This window comes from Protopterus annectens, chromosome 10.part0, assembly GCF_019279795.1.
Source record: "Protopterus annectens isolate FY-2018-M chromosome 10.part0, PAN1.0, whole genome shotgun sequence".
NCBI classification, from domain to species: domain Eukaryota; kingdom Metazoa; phylum Chordata; order Ceratodontiformes; family Protopteridae; genus Protopterus; species Protopterus annectens.
Window position 1 is genome coordinate 16389826 of NC_056744.1, and position 18387 is coordinate 16408212.

Genomic DNA, 18387 nt, shown 5'->3' on the forward strand with positions numbered 1-18387 from the left:
TGAAATAAACATGAAGTAAAATAAATAAAGCAAACTAACATATATATAAATAACCTTTATTAAAACTTTTAAAAATTAACTGGCACCTTGATTTATGCCCTTACAAACTTGTAAAACTGATTTATACCTTTACAAACATGTAAAACTATACTTAAATCATGTACATTAAATACTGCTAGGAATTCCATGGGAACAGACCAGCAGATGACAAAATTAAACAAGCTAAAGTCTAATAGTGAAATTAATTAAACAAGTACAAAAAATCTCTCAAATAAACTCAAATAGGTGAATGAATGAATGAATAAATATTAACCCAATTAACAGGTACAAATTCCATTTCATAATTTTGTTATATTTTAAATGTCGTTACTACTTAATTATTTAATCTCTTTGGGTGAAGTGTCTCATAAATATTAATCATGCTCCTTTCTTTAGTGATACATCATAAACATTTAAAAATCTACACTGAATATGTGCACATATATATAAAAAAAATATGATCTTCACAATGAAGATTATTCTTTTGCTTGGAATATAGTGATTGGATTATATAAGGAGAAAATGTAATGTTCATTACATCCATTTACACCCTTGTAGTAGTAATATATTATACCTATGAAACTACAACCTCAGAAAAGCTTGCTATTAGTAATGCCATGTCTGGGGAGCACAATAAATTATTTGCTAGAATAAATGAATCTGCATCCTGTTACTGTACTGTAGCAAACTTAAGTAGATGCAAAGCTTTAAATAGTTGCACAGAGATGCAAGGACTGCTAGATTCAGGCAGTATGGTCATGCTGATAAAGGGGAAGTGTGTATGTAAAAGAAAAGCCCTACTATCAAAACTATTATAGTAGTATCCATTCATGGGGATGAGAAACAATATCTCATTACTCAGTAAGGAATACAAACCGCATTTGGTAAGGTAGTTCATCTTTTTGCTGTAGTACTCAATTTAACTCACGATATGGTAGTAGGGAAAGATTTTCCCCACTTTAGAGATTTGTGGAAGCAGCAGTTAGAAGGCATACCTCCCTCTTACAAACACACAAACACAGTCACAGTGCATTAGAAATGTACATGCTCATGAATCATATATGCTGAAAGGAAAGAGGAACAGGCCAAGAAAATGGATATAGTGCTTTCTAAGTCTTTCTTTACAGAACAGTCTTGTAGTCCTTTTTCACTAATATGGGAAGTGAAATATTTAAATCAGTGACATGATGATAATTAAAATTCTTTTACAGCTAGGGTTCACATCATGAAATGCTAAAATGATATAATGATCTTAAGAGTTATTTTTCAAATTATAAAGTTAATTCAAGTCTTTATATCTTTATACCTGTAAGACACATATGAATAATCTCATTACCAAGAATAACATAACATAGTTGAGAGTTATCAACAGTATGTTACTCACTATGTTAAGTTAAAAAACAGGCTATGCATTTTGACAAAGTTGTTATATATACAGCATTGCTGGCAGAACAAACCTCCTGCAAGTGTATTAGACAGGCACATACCGAAACATCTAGAGTATTAGCATAATCACTGATAGCTGGAAGAAGACATTTTCAAGTCACTTCTGCCACAGAAATGTTGCATATTCCCTTGCTTCTTTGCAAAACCAATGGCAACTTAATGGTACCATCAAAACTGACTATCCACCACCACCAATAGTACAGTGTGCATGAAGTTAAATGTTATCTGGTATTAATTTACTCCATAGCCATTTTTCTCAGAATATTGATGCTATGCTGGTCTTGATACATGACTAAGCGGCTATGGCAAGCAGCACAGCACAACGCAGAATCATTAATATTTAATGTGCCATCTCGGAATACCCTCTATGTGTACATAGTGTTGTGTGCAACTAAATTCCCTTACCTGACTTGACGTGAAGAGAAGCAAAAGCAATAGCGAAATAGAGTGGGAGAGGAATTCCCTTACTTACTGCAGCATTCAACACAATTCCCTTACCAAACAACATGAACAGTAATTTCAAATAGCGCGGGTGAAGAGGAACAGGACATCTGCATGCACAGACGTGATGTGACCGGACCAGTAAGCTACGAGACCATTCTTTGGTTATTAAAAGAAAATTAATCTCCGCCCACCCACCCGTTCCAGGGGGGTGCAAGTGCACCCTCTTGCACCTGCCTGTGGGCGCCCATGCTAGCAAGTATATAAAACTTCTAGAACAAGCAAATGTTAACCAAGATTTGATGCAGGAATGGTTAAGGAGAGGGGAATTTAAACCAAAAGATGAAAGAAAGGCTAATAATGGCAGCCCAAAATAGATGGCTACATAAATGCTGGTTTACAAAGTTTATTGAAAAAGTGGGAGAAACAAATAAAAGCAGGTTCTGCAAAAAAAGAAGTAGAAACAGAACCACATCTCATTAATGCGTGTGTGAAGGTCTGTGTACTGAAAGGCACAATAATGTGGCTAGACTGCTGCTTTGGTGTTGCTAGCTACAGCTGTAGTATAGAAGCTGAACAGAAGCATTGGAAACATGAACCACAAAAGTATTACTGCCATCGATGAATTTCAGAACACGTGGGATTACCCATTACCAACAGTTGAGAAAAGGGATGCAAGAAAACTAGATAGAAGAAAACAGGCAAAAGTAGTGTTAACCATTACAATTTCTAGATCTAGCAATTATAGTCTGTTTTGTACTGAGAGACACAAAGTGATAAAATACGAGGATTTGCAAACCGAAATAATGGCAATGTGGAAAAAAAGATACCCAGACAGTTCCAACAGTAGTAGGGAGCAACAGTCCTAATAAGCCGGAATTTACAATTATACTTAAATATGTTACCAATATATGTAACCCCATATCAGCTGCATAATGAGGCAGTTCTGGATACACTGTGAGTGCTGAGGAGAACACTCTTGGCTAACATCAATGACTGAAGCAATACTAATTTCATCAATTTTAATCCCTGTCTTAGGAATGTGGTCCATTCTTCTTTTGGTTTTAAAAATACAAAATATGTAGCGAAATCTAAAAAAGGCATTTTGCTTATGGCTGCATATACTTATTTGATTGTAACAACAATCATCAACACAGAAGAGTATATTGTGTTTCACTATGATTCCCAGCCTTTATATGAGAAACTAACAATCACTTGGGACATTGGAAAATAATGCCTATTGGATTTAATGTCTCAGTGTATTGTACAGGCTAACTAATTCAAAGAAAGGGTGAATTATTCACAAAAATAGTGCTAGGCATATGGCATACTACACAAATGAGGAGACAAAGCTGGTACATGGCTCTGAAGTTATTTACTTTTTAAAGTATACACTAAATGTTTTTATAAGACCACGTTACTAATTCTCCATGCACTGTGGCATTATAAACAAAACAGGTTATTACATGTCATTCTAGAGCTGCTGGTACGTTGTTGATATTTTACTAATAAATCTTCATTTCCACTCTCCATGTGAAATACAGTATCAACAAATAAATGTCCATTTATTTAAGAAAAAAAGCTCATTTCATTGTTTCATTTTACTACAGTATATTTAATAAGGACCAGTGTTCCATTCTGTGAAATGCATGCTAGCCAAAAAAGCTTTTATGGTTAGTTGTCTAGGTATCAGGCATCTAACCTGTCACAGTGGGCTACAGTATGTGTAACCTAGTAGAAACAATTGCAAGTCAGATTTCTGAGAAAGGGTCCCAAGGGAGAAAAATGTTCCTCTTACCTGTAGCCTCTCAGAACCTTCAGATGTTCAGAATGAAATCCAGCTGACTTTAGCAACTTCAGCAGTTTGAAACCCTTATGGGAAATCCCCAGATACTGAATATCACTTCCACTGTCACCCTGGAAAAAATACACACTGTTATGGTGAAAAAGAAAACACATTTCAGGGGAGTAAATTTAAAAAGGAGAGACTGATACCTACACTGGCAGGGAACAGGCGTGAGAAATAGTTTGCCCAGTTATCTCGAGCTGCTACAACAATCCTTTTCTTCATTGCATCATCCTGCAGTGACGTTATATCAGTGCCTACATGAAATTCAGCTGTACAATCATAAAACAAGAGTAGTCATTCTGAACTAGACCCATACAGCAATTGATCTATACATGCATGTTTCACATTCACTGTTACTCAAAGAATTAAGACATTGTTGATATTAATATGATGATTTATTTTAAAAGCATACCAAGAAAATGTATATTAAGGCTCTTAACTTGTTCATATATGTATTCTGTGGTTTAAGTAGTTTGCTGACTTAAAATGTTGCAATAAATACAGTTTATTATAAGACATAAAAACTGATGGCAAAGCAGTGGGGCATGACACATGCTGTACATGCAGCTGACAGCCATTCATTGATGGAAGCTGTTGCTTTATGTACAGACTTGTAAATATTGCAAAATAAAAAAAACTGCAAGTACTAAACTAATGACAGTAGTGGAGGGGGCAGACTGTACCATAAGTATTCTGCAGAAGAAAAGTCATTACAAAACATTAAAAAGAGAAATTATAGCAAACCACTGACAAGAGTAAGGGGAAAACAGTAGTTAGAAAAAAAAAAAGTAAGTGTAAACAATCTAACCTAAGAGAGAATATATAGCAAACTACTGATGGAAGTTAGGGAAAACTTGAGGTTAAAAGGATGAAAGTACTTGCCAAGGAACCACACTGAATACTTTCTAAAACACTTTAATATGAAGCACTTTTCGTCTTGCTTTGTAGCAAGACTTCTTCAGAAGAAGTCTGGCTACAAAGCAAGATGAAAAGCGCTTCATATTAAAGTCTTTTAGCAAAACGTGAGGTTAACAGTAGTTCTAAAGTGGATAAAATGAAGGTCAGGACTGTGTAGAATATAAGAAAAACAAGTCAATGGAGTGGTTTTCCTATGAAAGACCAAGACTGACAGAATGCATCCAGTAGATACCATTAATCATTGAACCACGAGACAATCAAGATATATGCTAGCGGAACTGTAAACCTATCATTTACAGGAAGAAATCCTGTCAGAACTTTGAAAGAAGGGAACCATTTTGAAAGTGGGAGAGCCAAGGGCATTTGTAGACAATACCCTTTCATTCCAAATGGGCACAGAAACAATACAGTTAATAGGGCTGAATTTTACAGGTTAGCATCATTAACCAAATGTCTTGAAGTATTTAAAAGAGAAACCATGAATAACCACAATAAGAGGTCAATATACTTAGACATGTAATGCATAGAAAATAAGGTTAGGAGGTAAACTGAGGGTATGCTAAAGATGAAATACATAAAATATATAACCTAAAGATGTATGGCAAACAATAAAAACATCCAATAACATTTGGAAGTGGATTTCATCCCCCTCTGTAATCTGTTTAAAACTCTACTAAAGGAAAGCTGAAAGGAACTTTCATGCAGGCTTACTCTGCAGCGGTTTATGAGTTCCTGTTCAAAAAATGGAAAGAGAAAAGCATAAGATGCATTGGTACATAGCTTGTGTTAGAATGTTTGTTGGTGGGGGCAGGGATAATGTTTGAAAATTATATATATTTGACACAGAAACATCTTTGGAAGTATACCTGTCAAATTTATGACTCAGAGGTAACACACAGATAAAATTCTAAAAAATAGACAAAAACCTTAAAGAGAATGTTATAAGCAGTGGATAACCATAGCTTAAGTTTAAACACAAACATATCACAGATGCGGAAACCAAGTATAACTCCCTGGTATGTATAACAGAAGAAAACAGAAAGAGAGAAATGTCACCTTACAAAAAGTAAATCACATCATGTAGTGATCCTCCAAGAAATGCTTTGGGTTGAAAGTGCAAGTATGATAAAAGTGGGAAAGTAATTTTTATGCAACGTGTTAATGACTGGAGAAGAAGAGTACTGCTATTAAAAAGGAACAGATTTGATTATAAAAACAGAAAAAAAGTGGATACATATGGCAGATATATCTTGACTAAGCTGACAAGGAATCAAAATTACACTTACCTTCCATGTTAATGATTACTGATATCAAAAAGGGATGGGGGAAATAGTAGATTATCAGGAAGATATTTTAGTAATGGCATGAGATGGGAATATTATTTGTCATAATGCATATGTCTCATGTTGGGCCCAGAGGGAAAAACTGGGTTCAGGCTGCTTGGTAATAAGACTTTTTTTCTCTTGTATATTTGGTAGGGAACACACATATTTGGCTGGAGACACATGGCTAAAGTAAAATTCAGTGCGAGATGCATACAGTTGTAGATTTAGTGTCCTCTGCCCATAGCTTCAGTAACCAAATGCAGGGTAAGAGAAGTAATGTGTGTAGTTGTGCTTGGGGTACAGTACATGCTTATGTAACTACAACATTTAGAAGTGTGCTACAACAAGAAAGAAATCCTTTGTCCTGCTGCAGTCATACATACTTTCCAGTATGTATTTTAGGCAATGTTTCCTAAACAATATGAAGGAGGCAATGGTCCACACACGCTCACACCATTAATAAATATGTAGCCCATTGTACACTGTATTTTCACTGCCAGTGATATGTCCACTGGGTATCCTGCTAATACCTGCCTTACTGCCTGCTATCTCTAGGTGCCTTTGGAACCTCGGACATTATATTCCTCCATGCAGTTGGTTATTGAAGATTTGGGCATGACGCTGTATGCTTTTCTGTGTCCACAGTAAATTGTCTCTGCAGTTGACTTTTACTTTTGCCTTGTGTGTCCCCTAAAAATATTTCAAAAGATGGAAAATACATTAAGAAAAACGGATTTTCTGGATATAGTGGCAGTACCAAGAACAGAAAGAGAATTTACGTATTTCTCTGGAAATCTATCAGGCTGGATAGAATTTATATATCTAAGGAGCATAACAGTAGAGTATACATGCAAGAAACACACACAATAATGCTACCAGATCATACCCCACTACAAAAAAATTTAGATTATGCATAAGCAGGTATTTTTGATAAACAATGGCACTTTCCAATATATTTTTTTGAATAGGAAAGCTTTTGTAGACAGGATAGACATGAAAATGGTAGAGATTTTAAAATTTTGAAAGGGTTAGAGGTGAATGCTGAGGAACTAGTAGGTATATGGGAAGACAGAACATTAAATGAAAGGAATCTAGTAGAGATGTAAGCAAAGGAACTGGGGCACGAATCCCTACATAACTCATTGGATTGCCAGCCAGCTTCCAAATAGGACCAGATTAGTTAGCTTTGGTGAGACCACCTCCACCAAGAGACTGGTCACCAGCATAGTACCTCAGGGATCAGTACTGGGCCTGCTCCTGTTTGGCATCTACTTCTCAGAGGTCAAAGCTAGTGTCAAGGGGCCTCTGGCTCACCAAGTTTATAAATGACTGCAAACTGGGAGATCTCATAGATTCTGCCTGTGACACTAACATCCCACAAGAGGTATACCACAGACAAACGACTGGTACCAAAGCCACCCAGGTTAATTACTCCTTCAATAAAACACCCCTAAGAGCTGACTCAGTAGTTAGGGATCTGGGAACACAAGTAGAAATTCATCTGGCCTTTCACCAACGCATAGCCAAGGTAGTCAGAAAATCATTCTATGTCATCCAACTTGTAAGCAATGGTGTGGTATCCAGGCCCAAGGAAGTTATAGTACTACTTTACTCAGCCCGTATCAGACACATCATTGAGTACAATGTCCCATTCAGCATGCATCTGACCAGGCATATGAAACAGTTGAAAAGGCCATAGAGGTTCCTCACCAAGAAAATTCAGGGTATTAACACATTGTCCTGTACAGTTTGCCTTAAAGTCCTATCTCTCTACTCACACTACTAAAGGTTACTGAGAGATGATCTATGCCTGGTATATAGATCATCCTCAGATCCAGCCTTGCTGGACTTTGCTCTGGAATAGGATCCCCATCCATGTGAAGCACAGTCCCCCCTAACTCTATTCAAACATAACCTTGATCTTTGGATGAGAAATCAAAAATTCACTACCGGTCTCACCCCATGTGTCTGATAGACAGAGGTTAACAGTAAATATTCCCTATCCAAAATGCCGCTCATTACACCTTTAGCAACTTCCTAACTACCATAGCCCTCCAAACAGATGTCCATGTTACATGGGGCAAAACGGTGGTGGATTGTGTGGCTAGGCTTTTAAGGGCCCTGGTGGTCATTAACCTAGTATATATCTTTGAAATTATGAATGTATATGATGATATTAGGCTGGACAAAACAAAACAACCCAACTATATACTAGATTTGCTTACACTGGTATTAATAGTAACAGAAAGTGGAATAACAAGAAAATGGAAGACCAAAGAAGACCCCACAATGAGTGAAGTAAGAAAGATTATGCTTGAAATAAAGGAGATGGAATTGAAAAAGATGGCTATGAAAGGAGGAGGATTCCTAAATAATAAATGGAACAAATGGGAGCTAAGCTATAAGAGAAATGTATAAGAAACTCTAAACGAGATAAGGAAGTATAGCTAATCTGAGAAGGCTAGTCGAATAGTTAACAGCATCTAATGCTGGGTTATTGGAGGAGCATACTGTAAATATTTCTTTCCTTTACTGTGTTGTTTCTATTGCTTTTATTTTACTGAATACAAGTTATCAAATACTATCACCACCTTGGATCCTGGGAACTATCGGCCCATCAATCTGATGAGCCTGATCTGCAAGGCCATGCAATGTATTATCATGGAACTTATAAACAAAGACACTGGCAACCTTCAAACACTGGACCACACCCAGTTTGGGTTCATGAAGGGACAATCTTATCTCCTGAACCTGATTGACTTCTTCAAATCAGTCTCCAGAGCTGTGGACGAGGGTAAGGCGGTCCACACAGCCTATCTGGACCTTGCCAAGGCCTTTGAAACAATCCCCCCACTCTGGAATCATAGATAAACTTATTAAGATGCATTAATCCCTACATCACTCGATGGGTTGCCAACTGGCTTACTGACAGAACCTGCACTGTAAAAGTAGACTTCTCCAAATCCAGCTCCAGACAAGTGACAAGTGGAGTACCTCAGGGTTCAGTCCTGCAACTGCTCTTGTTTGGCATCTACTTCTCTGAAGTACAGGCCAACACTAAGGGACTCTGGCTAACAAAGTTCGCAGATGACTGCAAACTGGGAGCCATTATTGAATCCCCAAATGATGTGGATATTCTACAAAAGGGCCTTACAGAAACAGATGCTTGATGCCGGAGCCATGGGCTGTAGCTCAATGCCAAGAAATGTATAGTTATCCCCTTTGGGAAAAAACATGTACCCATGAATTACCACATAGGTGGCAGTACACTAAACACTGAAAGTGTGATATGAGACTTAGGGACACAGGTGGACAGTTATCTCACCTTCGATAACCACATCTCCACAAGAATCAGGAAATCCTTCTATGTGGCACGCCTCATCACTTAGGGCTTTTCATCCAGAAAAAAGGAAGTCATTGTCCCACTGTACTCATCCCTCATTAGACCCATTATAGAACACAATGCCTTGTTTGGTATGTACCTCTCAAAACATCTGCAACAACTGGAAAGGCCGCAGAAATACCTCACTAAAAGAATCACAGACCTAAAGCAGATGCCCTATGCTGACTGTCTAAAAAAACTCCAGCTATACACTGTCACATATCGTCTACTCAGAGGTGATCTGTGCTTAACATACAAGGCCATGTCAAACCCAGAGCTGCTGGACATGCTACACTTAAAGAAAGCCCAATCCCTCAGAGCCACACGCTCCAGGGATCTAAACCTTGTCATCACAATGAACAAAACATGCTGGAGGGATAGGTTCCTGACCCAGAGACTCTCCAGACTCTGGAACAGACTGCCCATACATATCAAGCAGAGTGCCTCTTTGGCCCTCTTCAAAAGGAACCTTGACGATTGGATAGGAGATAGGAAATTCACCCTGGGGATCATGTCTGTCACACTGCTAGACAGGGATCCAGGGAAGTAAATATTGTGGGAAGAAATAGCCAGGGACTTGTTATGGATAGGCTTGTATAGGCCCTAGGGCCGATAGCCTAGTACCAACCTATGAACCTATGAACCAATATTTGTGGAGTTAAAAACACAATAAAATATGTTAATTTAAAACTAAAGTGAAAACATCATGTGCGATTATTGTATACTTGCGCTACTCATCCTTATACTTGCATATAACTGTAAGCACTGATTAGCCGACTTATAATGTAATAACAAGATAGTTCTTATTATAACACCTACTAGTGTAGCTAACAGTAGAGTGCACCGTGTATGTGGACCGTACAGTATTTTTTGTCTTGAAATTAATGTCATGGCTCATAAAATTAGGCAATGCTGTTACAAAATTTAATACACAAATATACTCTTCCTCAGAAAACTGTAAAATAAGCAGTTTTGAAAAGGCAGATGGTTTAAGAAACATACTTTTTGCTTATCCAACAGTTTATCTGATTGTAGCACTGCCACTAGTTGAAGATATCTGTAACCCATCCTCCTCTGACATTTATGAACATTTAGATGTTGTGAAAGCAAACAAACAGCATTTATAGCCATGAGCTTACAGAGGAAAGTTAAAGCATACGAACACTGTCTTCCAAGAAATTCACTTGTGTTAATCTATGTCCAGTACTTTCAGTACTATCTTACCATTAATAATGATATTGTAGTTAAAACTACTTCCTTTCACACACTCATATGCACAAAGTGTTTTGAAGAGGGCTTGTGAGAAAGCTGCCCTGAACTCAAAATAAGTGTGCTTAGTTTTCAGAAGAGGAAAAATGAATTGCAATACAAAATTGAAGTGCAGTGCAGTTGTAAAAATTCTATAAAATGTGTAGAGTATGCAGTTATTATTCTGTAAACTACAACATGCATTTGGGAATGAAACAAATTTCACAAATACATACATAGCTGAGCTCTGCTTTATTTCTCTCAAATTCTGCCACATCCTTGTAAAGGCTACTAACATAAATGGACAGCAACCTCCTCCAGAGCTAAGTGACTGAGAAAACAGGGAACTTATGTTTTAAATCTATATAAAGCAGGAAATAAGAAATTGGCACTCTTCAAACTACATTGAGCAACCGCTGAGAGCTCAGTTAATCTTTGCTGTCTGAAGTATGCTGAGGACTTTTTGGATTGAGATCTCATGTATGGAATTCATTGTCTGCGAACTGTATTCAACTGCTAAATGCTCTTCAAATTCAGAGACAGAAACAATATAAATTAGTTAGCTAGTGGTTAGTAAAAGAGTCAAAATAACTGTAGACAGCATTTTTCTAAATGACATGTCTTTTTTAAATCTTTTGCTTTAAAGTTCACTGTGCATATATCTATTTGTCCTATATTTAATCTTACAAATTATAATTTTATTTATTTCAAGTAAAGAATGTTAATATTCAGTTTCCAAAGATTTTGCCTGGAAATGTATTTATTAGTAAATGAGTAATCATTACACATGGTGCATTATTAAGTGTTGAATTCTACATTTCAGAAAGTGACTATTTTACCATGGCTGCCAAATGAGTATAATGTGGTTGACTTATTTTAAGAGTCAATGGCAACTGTGTTCATGGTGTGCTAGATTGATGTAGATGATGGCAGTTTGTTACTGTACAAACAGGAAAAGGGACATTGCACTAGTAAGGTATCTTTAGACCCTCCTGAGAAATACTGTGTCTGTATGTAAGGAAAGGAAGGCAGTGGGCTGGCAGCAAGGTTAGTAAAGCCCTGAAAGTTAGTGATACTATTCTGCAGTTGTTCAGTGCAAAGCTTATTTTGTTGTGACAGGTGTTAATCATACAATGAGGCACATTACCTGCATGCTCTTAAAAACAAGTGCCACCACAATATTTGGTGGCTAGCAGTGCAGATCATGAGACTCTAATCCTTGAACATCCCATTTTAATCGGTGGTAGTGGTATGGACTTAAATCTGTACCATTAATAATTGGTGGTATCATGTCGGAAAACAAGCTGTTCCATCAGAGGGGTAACAGTACCTCTTTCAGTGCTACTACCCTTCCTGCTTTTATGGTAACACCCTGATTCTGGACAGACAAATCTTGTATACCAAGGTCATAATTACTCTACCCTCTTAAAATGAGACAACTGTATTATTAACCTATGATAGCTAAAGCTCAGCAGTCTCTCTCTCTCTCTCTCTCTCTCTCTCTCACTTCAAAGGGTAGATGCCAAAAGTTATTATTGACCAGTTTTATGTAGCTACACTTATATATACTAATAAGCAGCAAAACACAATATTTTGAGGTAGAATAATGTAATGCTTTACTTTAAAGCGATTAGGTAATACAGTTTGATAAGTAAATATACAAGCAAATATATTCTTGAACAGAGAAATTAAAATCCACAGTTTTTAATAGACAGAAGGGTAGAAAAATATTACTAGCTATCCATTTCTAACAATAACACTAGCTGAAGATAACTGTAATCTATTCACCTTTGACTTTTGTGACCATTTAACATTTGCAAGCATGAACAAGCCATAATTAGACTTGAGCTCTCCCAGACTAGTTAAAAGTCAATCAAACTCTCCAAGAGGAAGGCACAGGATGACTGGATCTTTTAGTGATCTGATTTTTGTCACTTTATTTTAAGAAATGTCAAATGAGTGTCTCAAAAGTAAGTTAATACAGGGAGATACTCAGAAAAGTCCTTATAGAGCCCCCCATTCTACATCAGATAAAGACGTTTTGTCCCTTTACTTCCTACCGTGTCAGTATTTTAAGCACAATAACTGACGTAAAGAAATCTTGATTCTTCATGTCCTATGGAAACAAAAGTATAAGCCCAATAACTTCCTTCAAAGATGGTTGTATTGATAACTGGAAAGTTCTGACACAACTAAAGTAACATAGCTTTTGATAGGAAGTACTACTTTGACAGTGTCAAAGATATATGTGTGTGTGTGTGTGTGTGTGTGTGTGTGTGTGTGTGTGTGTGTGTGTGTGTGTGTGTGTGTGTGTGTGTGTGCGTGTGTGCGTGTGTGTGTGTGTGTGTGTGTGTGTGTGTGTGTGTGTGTGTGTGTGTGTGTGTGTGTATTTGCATGAGTGTGAGAAATAACTTTACTTTTAAAGTTCATCTGCATTTTCTGTATTAAAAACAAATTCTATGCAACTTACCACATTTCATATCTTTGCTGACAAAACAGTTAGAGGTTTTATATAATTCTTTAATACTTTACCTTTCTGCTGCATTTTTACAGGCAGAGGTATTGTCTTTCCCCTGTGTTATTTGCATTATATTTAGAAGTACTGGCAAAGAAAATAAGGGACGTGGAAATTCAAGGATATAATTAGTATGATAATCAAGAGAAGTTGGCTTTATTTGCAGATGATATTATTTTGTACCGGATAAAACCAGAAAAGTACATTTCGGTGTTGCTGGACATTCTGAAACAGTTTCAAGTCTTTTCAGGATACAAAATTAATGAAGCTAAACCAAAGGTAATAGCTATAAACTATGTACCCACACATGAATTGGTTCAGCAATACCCATATTTATGGGGACATGATAAAGTGAAGTACTTTGGAGTATGGGCTAAAAAGGGTTCTATTGTGGCAGTTAAGTGCATGTGGGAAGAAATTAAATAAAAAATAACACAAAAACTGAGAAATTTGAAGGGAGGATATATGTATGACCCCCAAATATGCAACAGAGTCTTAGAGGATTTAGGATCTTTGCTTGGAAGTGTTCGCATAAGTACTTTTATACCTGAAGCAGACTCCAAAGAATTTTTCCTCAGGTAGATCACAAATGTTGGAGGTGTGATGTGGAAGAAAGAGGTAATTGGGAACATATTCTTTGGGAGTGTAATGTGCTGGCACCCTTTAAAAAATCTCTGCAGACTACTCTATCATAAATACTGGGTGAGCAAATTGGAGTAACTAAGGATTTTTTTTTTAGCTGTGAGACAGAATTGGAATTGCCTAGACTTAGTAAGGCCTTGATGAGATTAATTCTAGTGACTACCAAAAAAAGCATAATCACAAGGCATTCTTTAACTACATCTGAAATCTAAAAGGGAATACCCAGCTATGCGCTGAATTGGTTGTGGATGGCACCAACCATACTCAAGCGGAGGTAACAGCCAACCTGCTAGCTGACAGATTTGGAGCAAAATTCACCCCTATCCCCTCCAGTCATCCTCCCAACATATACCTTCCACCATTCCTCAAACTATTATCTGAAGAAAGCAGGTCATCTTGGTGCTCTCCAAGGCCAAAAATACAGTATCAATGGGACCAGACAACATCCCAAATCACCTTTTAAAAACATAAAACATGACCTAGCAGACCCACTTGGATCCCTGTATAACCACAGCCTGTGGACTAGCTATGTTCCAGCAGAATGCAAGACAGCAACAGTAACCCTCTGCACAAGGGGGGACCATCAACCGACCCTGGGAATTATAGGCTATTAATCAAAAATGAGATGTCAGTGAACAAAATACAACTGTAACCAAATCGGAGGTTCACTGATAGCTTCCAAATAGGGAACGAGCCGAAGAATTAAATATTTATTCACTCAACAAGAATTAACGCTGTAAATTAAAAGTTTCATTTTCGTAAAATCTTCATCAGATACACACACTTGACTACACAGACACTATTTAAATAATTAACTTAAAATTGAAGGACCAATCACTGTTAGCCAAACAATTAAATAGGAACCAATAAAAATGACTTAAAACTTTTTGTAAAAAACATCAAAGCTTGCTAAAAATACAATGAATAAATATATAAATATCACAATAAACAAATCCTAAATATACACTGTACATTAAAATGTAAACTGTAATTTATAAAATCTTATACATAACTACAAAGAATTAATGATATAAATTACTAAATGTATAAATGTTTGTATATGTATGTAGAAGTAGGTTTGTTTGTGTCTTTCGGCTTTTCCCGGTTAGGAGTCACCACAGCGGAACTTCGGTCCGCTAATGATTGGCAGTAGATTTTTATGTACTGGCTTGCCGGGCCTAACGCACAACCTTCAACGGAGGAATGCCCATTCACGCATGTTGCCACACAGAAGACGCTCTAACTGAGAATCGAATGGGCAACGTCTAACTGTGAGGTGACAACGCTACCGCAGCACCACCACCGCATGTATGTAGAAGTAGGTGACGTGACATAATACCTGCTGCCCTCTAGAGACGTAAGGACTAATCACAATTTAGCAGCTCTTAATTTCAATACAGGCAGAATGGAAACCATGTCATTTAGCCCTGGCTGTTTTGTAGCATTCAACACTATTTGCCAATAGAGCTCACGATATTCTAACTTGGCTTCCCACATACCCCCTCTTATTTCCTTAGGCACAACTTCCAAAACAAAAAATAAAAATGATGCTTGTCTTATGACGAAAGAGAGTATTGTTTGAATTCGCCTTACTCATCTCATACAAGTGTTCATAGATGCGGGTTTTGAGTTTTCTCTCCATCTTGCCAATGTAAAATGCATTCCTTACAAAGGGCAAGATATACCAAACCACTTGTATTGCAATTGGAATAACAATTACTCTTAATAGTTTTGTTCCTACACAAAATTTCTATGGAAGAAGCATTAAGTATAAAAGTGCACTGGGAACATGCACACATTTAAAGGTGCCAGTCCTTACACCATTACCTTGTAAACCAAAACCACTACCAAACTCAAAAAGATTTTTAAAGTTCCTATCCCTTCTATATGTGAATTTTAACTGACTTTTGAGAAGTGGCTCCAGATCTGAGATTTCTTTGAATTTTTCCCATTCTCTACTAATAACATTTGTAATTACTCCTGAGTTTCCATTGAAATCCAAAACATAAGCATCATCCCAATCATTATTCGATTTAGTTTGTTTGGAAAATAATGAAGTAGCAGGCATAAAAACATCCTGTCCCAAAATAGGAGCAAATCTAGTGGATCTACCTTCCAAGATGTCTGTAGTGACTTGTTGAATTAAACTATTAGGATAACCCCTTTCCTTAAACATGTCAGCCACTATACCGCATTCAACAATAAAATCATTGTCATTGGAAGTCATACAACTAATCCTAACTAGTTGCCCTTTTAAAAGGTTTTTCTTTTGTAAAAATGGATGAAGGACCAATCACTGTTAACCATAAATCATTTTACATTGGCAAGATGGAGAGAAAACTCAAAACCCGCGTATGTGAACACTTGTACGAGATGAGTAAGGCGAATTCAAACAATGCTCTCTTTCATCGTAAGACAGTTTGTCATCAAGCATCATTTTTATTTTTTGTTTTGGAAGTTGTGCCTAAGGAAATAAGAAGGCAAATTTAGTACTCAGCAAAGGATAATAGTAACAGCAGCACCAACAGATGTAAAGTGAGAAAAAGTGACAGTATCAACGCAAGTCATAACATTATAGTCACAGCAACACTCTTGTACTAATAAAAACACAGGACTAGTAGTAGTAGCAATATCAGAAGTGCAGAGTTAAGGGTAGTAAATTATATTGGTAGTAACAGCATCACCACCCTTAGCAATATAGTGATAGTGATGTAGAATGTATGAGTGGCAGCTGCTGTAGTAAAGTAGTAGTGGCACTGTCTGCAAAAGCAGATCTATCAGTGGTAATACAGTAGCAGTGATATGAGTACCTATACTGGCAAAATCACATGTATACTATTAGTAACAGCAATGATACTGATGCCAGCAGTTGCAATGTTAGTACCAATAGTAAGAGCAAAATTGGCATAGTAATATTACAAGAAGCATCGGCACATAAATTAGTACACTAGGATGACAGTGACAGTGGTGCAGGTGTGTATCCTCCTGCAAGGAGGCTAGGGAGGTAGTCATTGTCCAAGTCACCATGCATACAGGACAATATGCTAGCTAGCAGATTGCACATCTTTACTGTAAAATGACTATCAACAGAGTATAATTAATGAAATGAGAATGAAATATTGTTCCATTGTCCCACTGTGAATCCTTTCTGGGGCAGGATGGGTGTGTATATGGGGTGGGAACACAAGAACAGGAAACATGCCGTTGCAGGAATATGACATTTCCCCAGGGTGTCTCAGTCTACTCACTGTCCCTGAACATGGTCTGAATTGTCTAGGGGAGACTAGTCAAGCTCAGTAGGTCCAATAGTTTAGGAAGGGGTTGTGTTTACTCAGAGACTTATATGTCAATGCAGTCCACCAGGTAGAGGCAGAGCAAATAACCAAAAATGTCACACAGTGATATTAATAAAAGTGTCTTGTGGAAGTGAGGGGATGGCCTCCATGGACAGTTTCATGTCTCTCCCCTATGTCTCATCAGCTGCATACTGGTTAGGTCTGGGAGAAAAACAAGGAAACACTTGAGCCACTCATGATGGCTGTCTGAATAATGACCTCTCCAGGTCAACCATTGCCCTGGTAATGGGGAACAAATGGAACACTCATCAACAAGGAATAGAGCAGCAATAACTACAGTAACAGAAACAATTTATAATAAAAGATGCAAAAGGTCATTTCCAGTACAAGCAGCAGCAAAAGTTTATGCAGCTACAGTGTTGGTAGTTGATACCAGCAGGGCAGGTAATACATGTCCTACATCAATGGGACAGGATATTTTTGTCTCAGACTAAGGCCTCCATCTACTGCTGTTTTGTGGCAAACTGGGGCTTTAGTACAGCAAAACATTGTTTGTAGCAAGTCAGGTCTCAAAGGAGACAATACAAAGACTGTATTTGATTTTTTGTTTGTGTATAAATACATGTGGTTGGGTATTAATTCATTATACTGGTTTATGACAGACCTCATGTCACACGTATCAAGTTTTTCATTTGTATCAATTATATTACCTAACATATCCTTCATCTTGCGCCTCTCTTCTTTTGAGATTCGTAAACAAGTCTCAGAGTACGTATCTCTCATGATCTGAAAGAGAAGAAAAGAAGTGATCAGGTTCATCTTATAGCTATCTATGTCTCTTTATGATTTATTTCTTTGTAGCTGCTAGGTTATGACCTGAGAATAATGAATTACAGGAAAGTTAAATGATTCCTCAGTGACGCATACTATTTGTGTACTGCTTGGAGAATCAGAAGCATCAACAGAGATTATTGTTAGAAAGTACTCCAAACACAAAATAGAAGCCTTATATTTGGAAGTCTTACGTCATACAAGAAATATTTTGCTGCTGAGTATTCTGAGAAGGAAAGAAAATACAGAAAGATTCCATGAAGCTAAAACATAACACGTGACCAAACAGACCTGGATACCTTCTCTTTATTGAGTCTGACACATACCTTTCAGACTTCCATAATTTCAGTGAAAGGATTTATTCAGTAGATAATAGTTTACAAAGGGACTATATTAGAACACCGAACTTTCAAAATTTGAGTGTTCTAATATCGAACCCTATGAATCGAAAATTT

At 37.1% G+C, this 18387-nt stretch overlaps 1 protein-coding gene across 3 annotated transcripts in view; it reads right to left on the reverse strand.

Moving 5' to 3' along the window:
- Positions 1-18387, reverse strand: part of MYO15B (myosin XVB) — a 1190858-nt gene that overhangs the window by 502329 nt on the left and 670142 nt on the right. For all 3 annotated transcript variants that reach the window (XM_044084949.1, XM_044084950.1, XM_044084948.1), the window contains exons 23-25: positions 17812-17887; positions 3926-4044; positions 3725-3843 (exon numbers count right to left, since the gene is read on the reverse strand). In XM_044084949.1, the coding sequence (XP_043940884.1) occupies positions 3725-3843; positions 3926-4044; positions 17812-17887 (314 nt within the window). The remainder of the gene's footprint in view (positions 1-3724; positions 3844-3925; positions 4045-17811; positions 17888-18387) is intronic.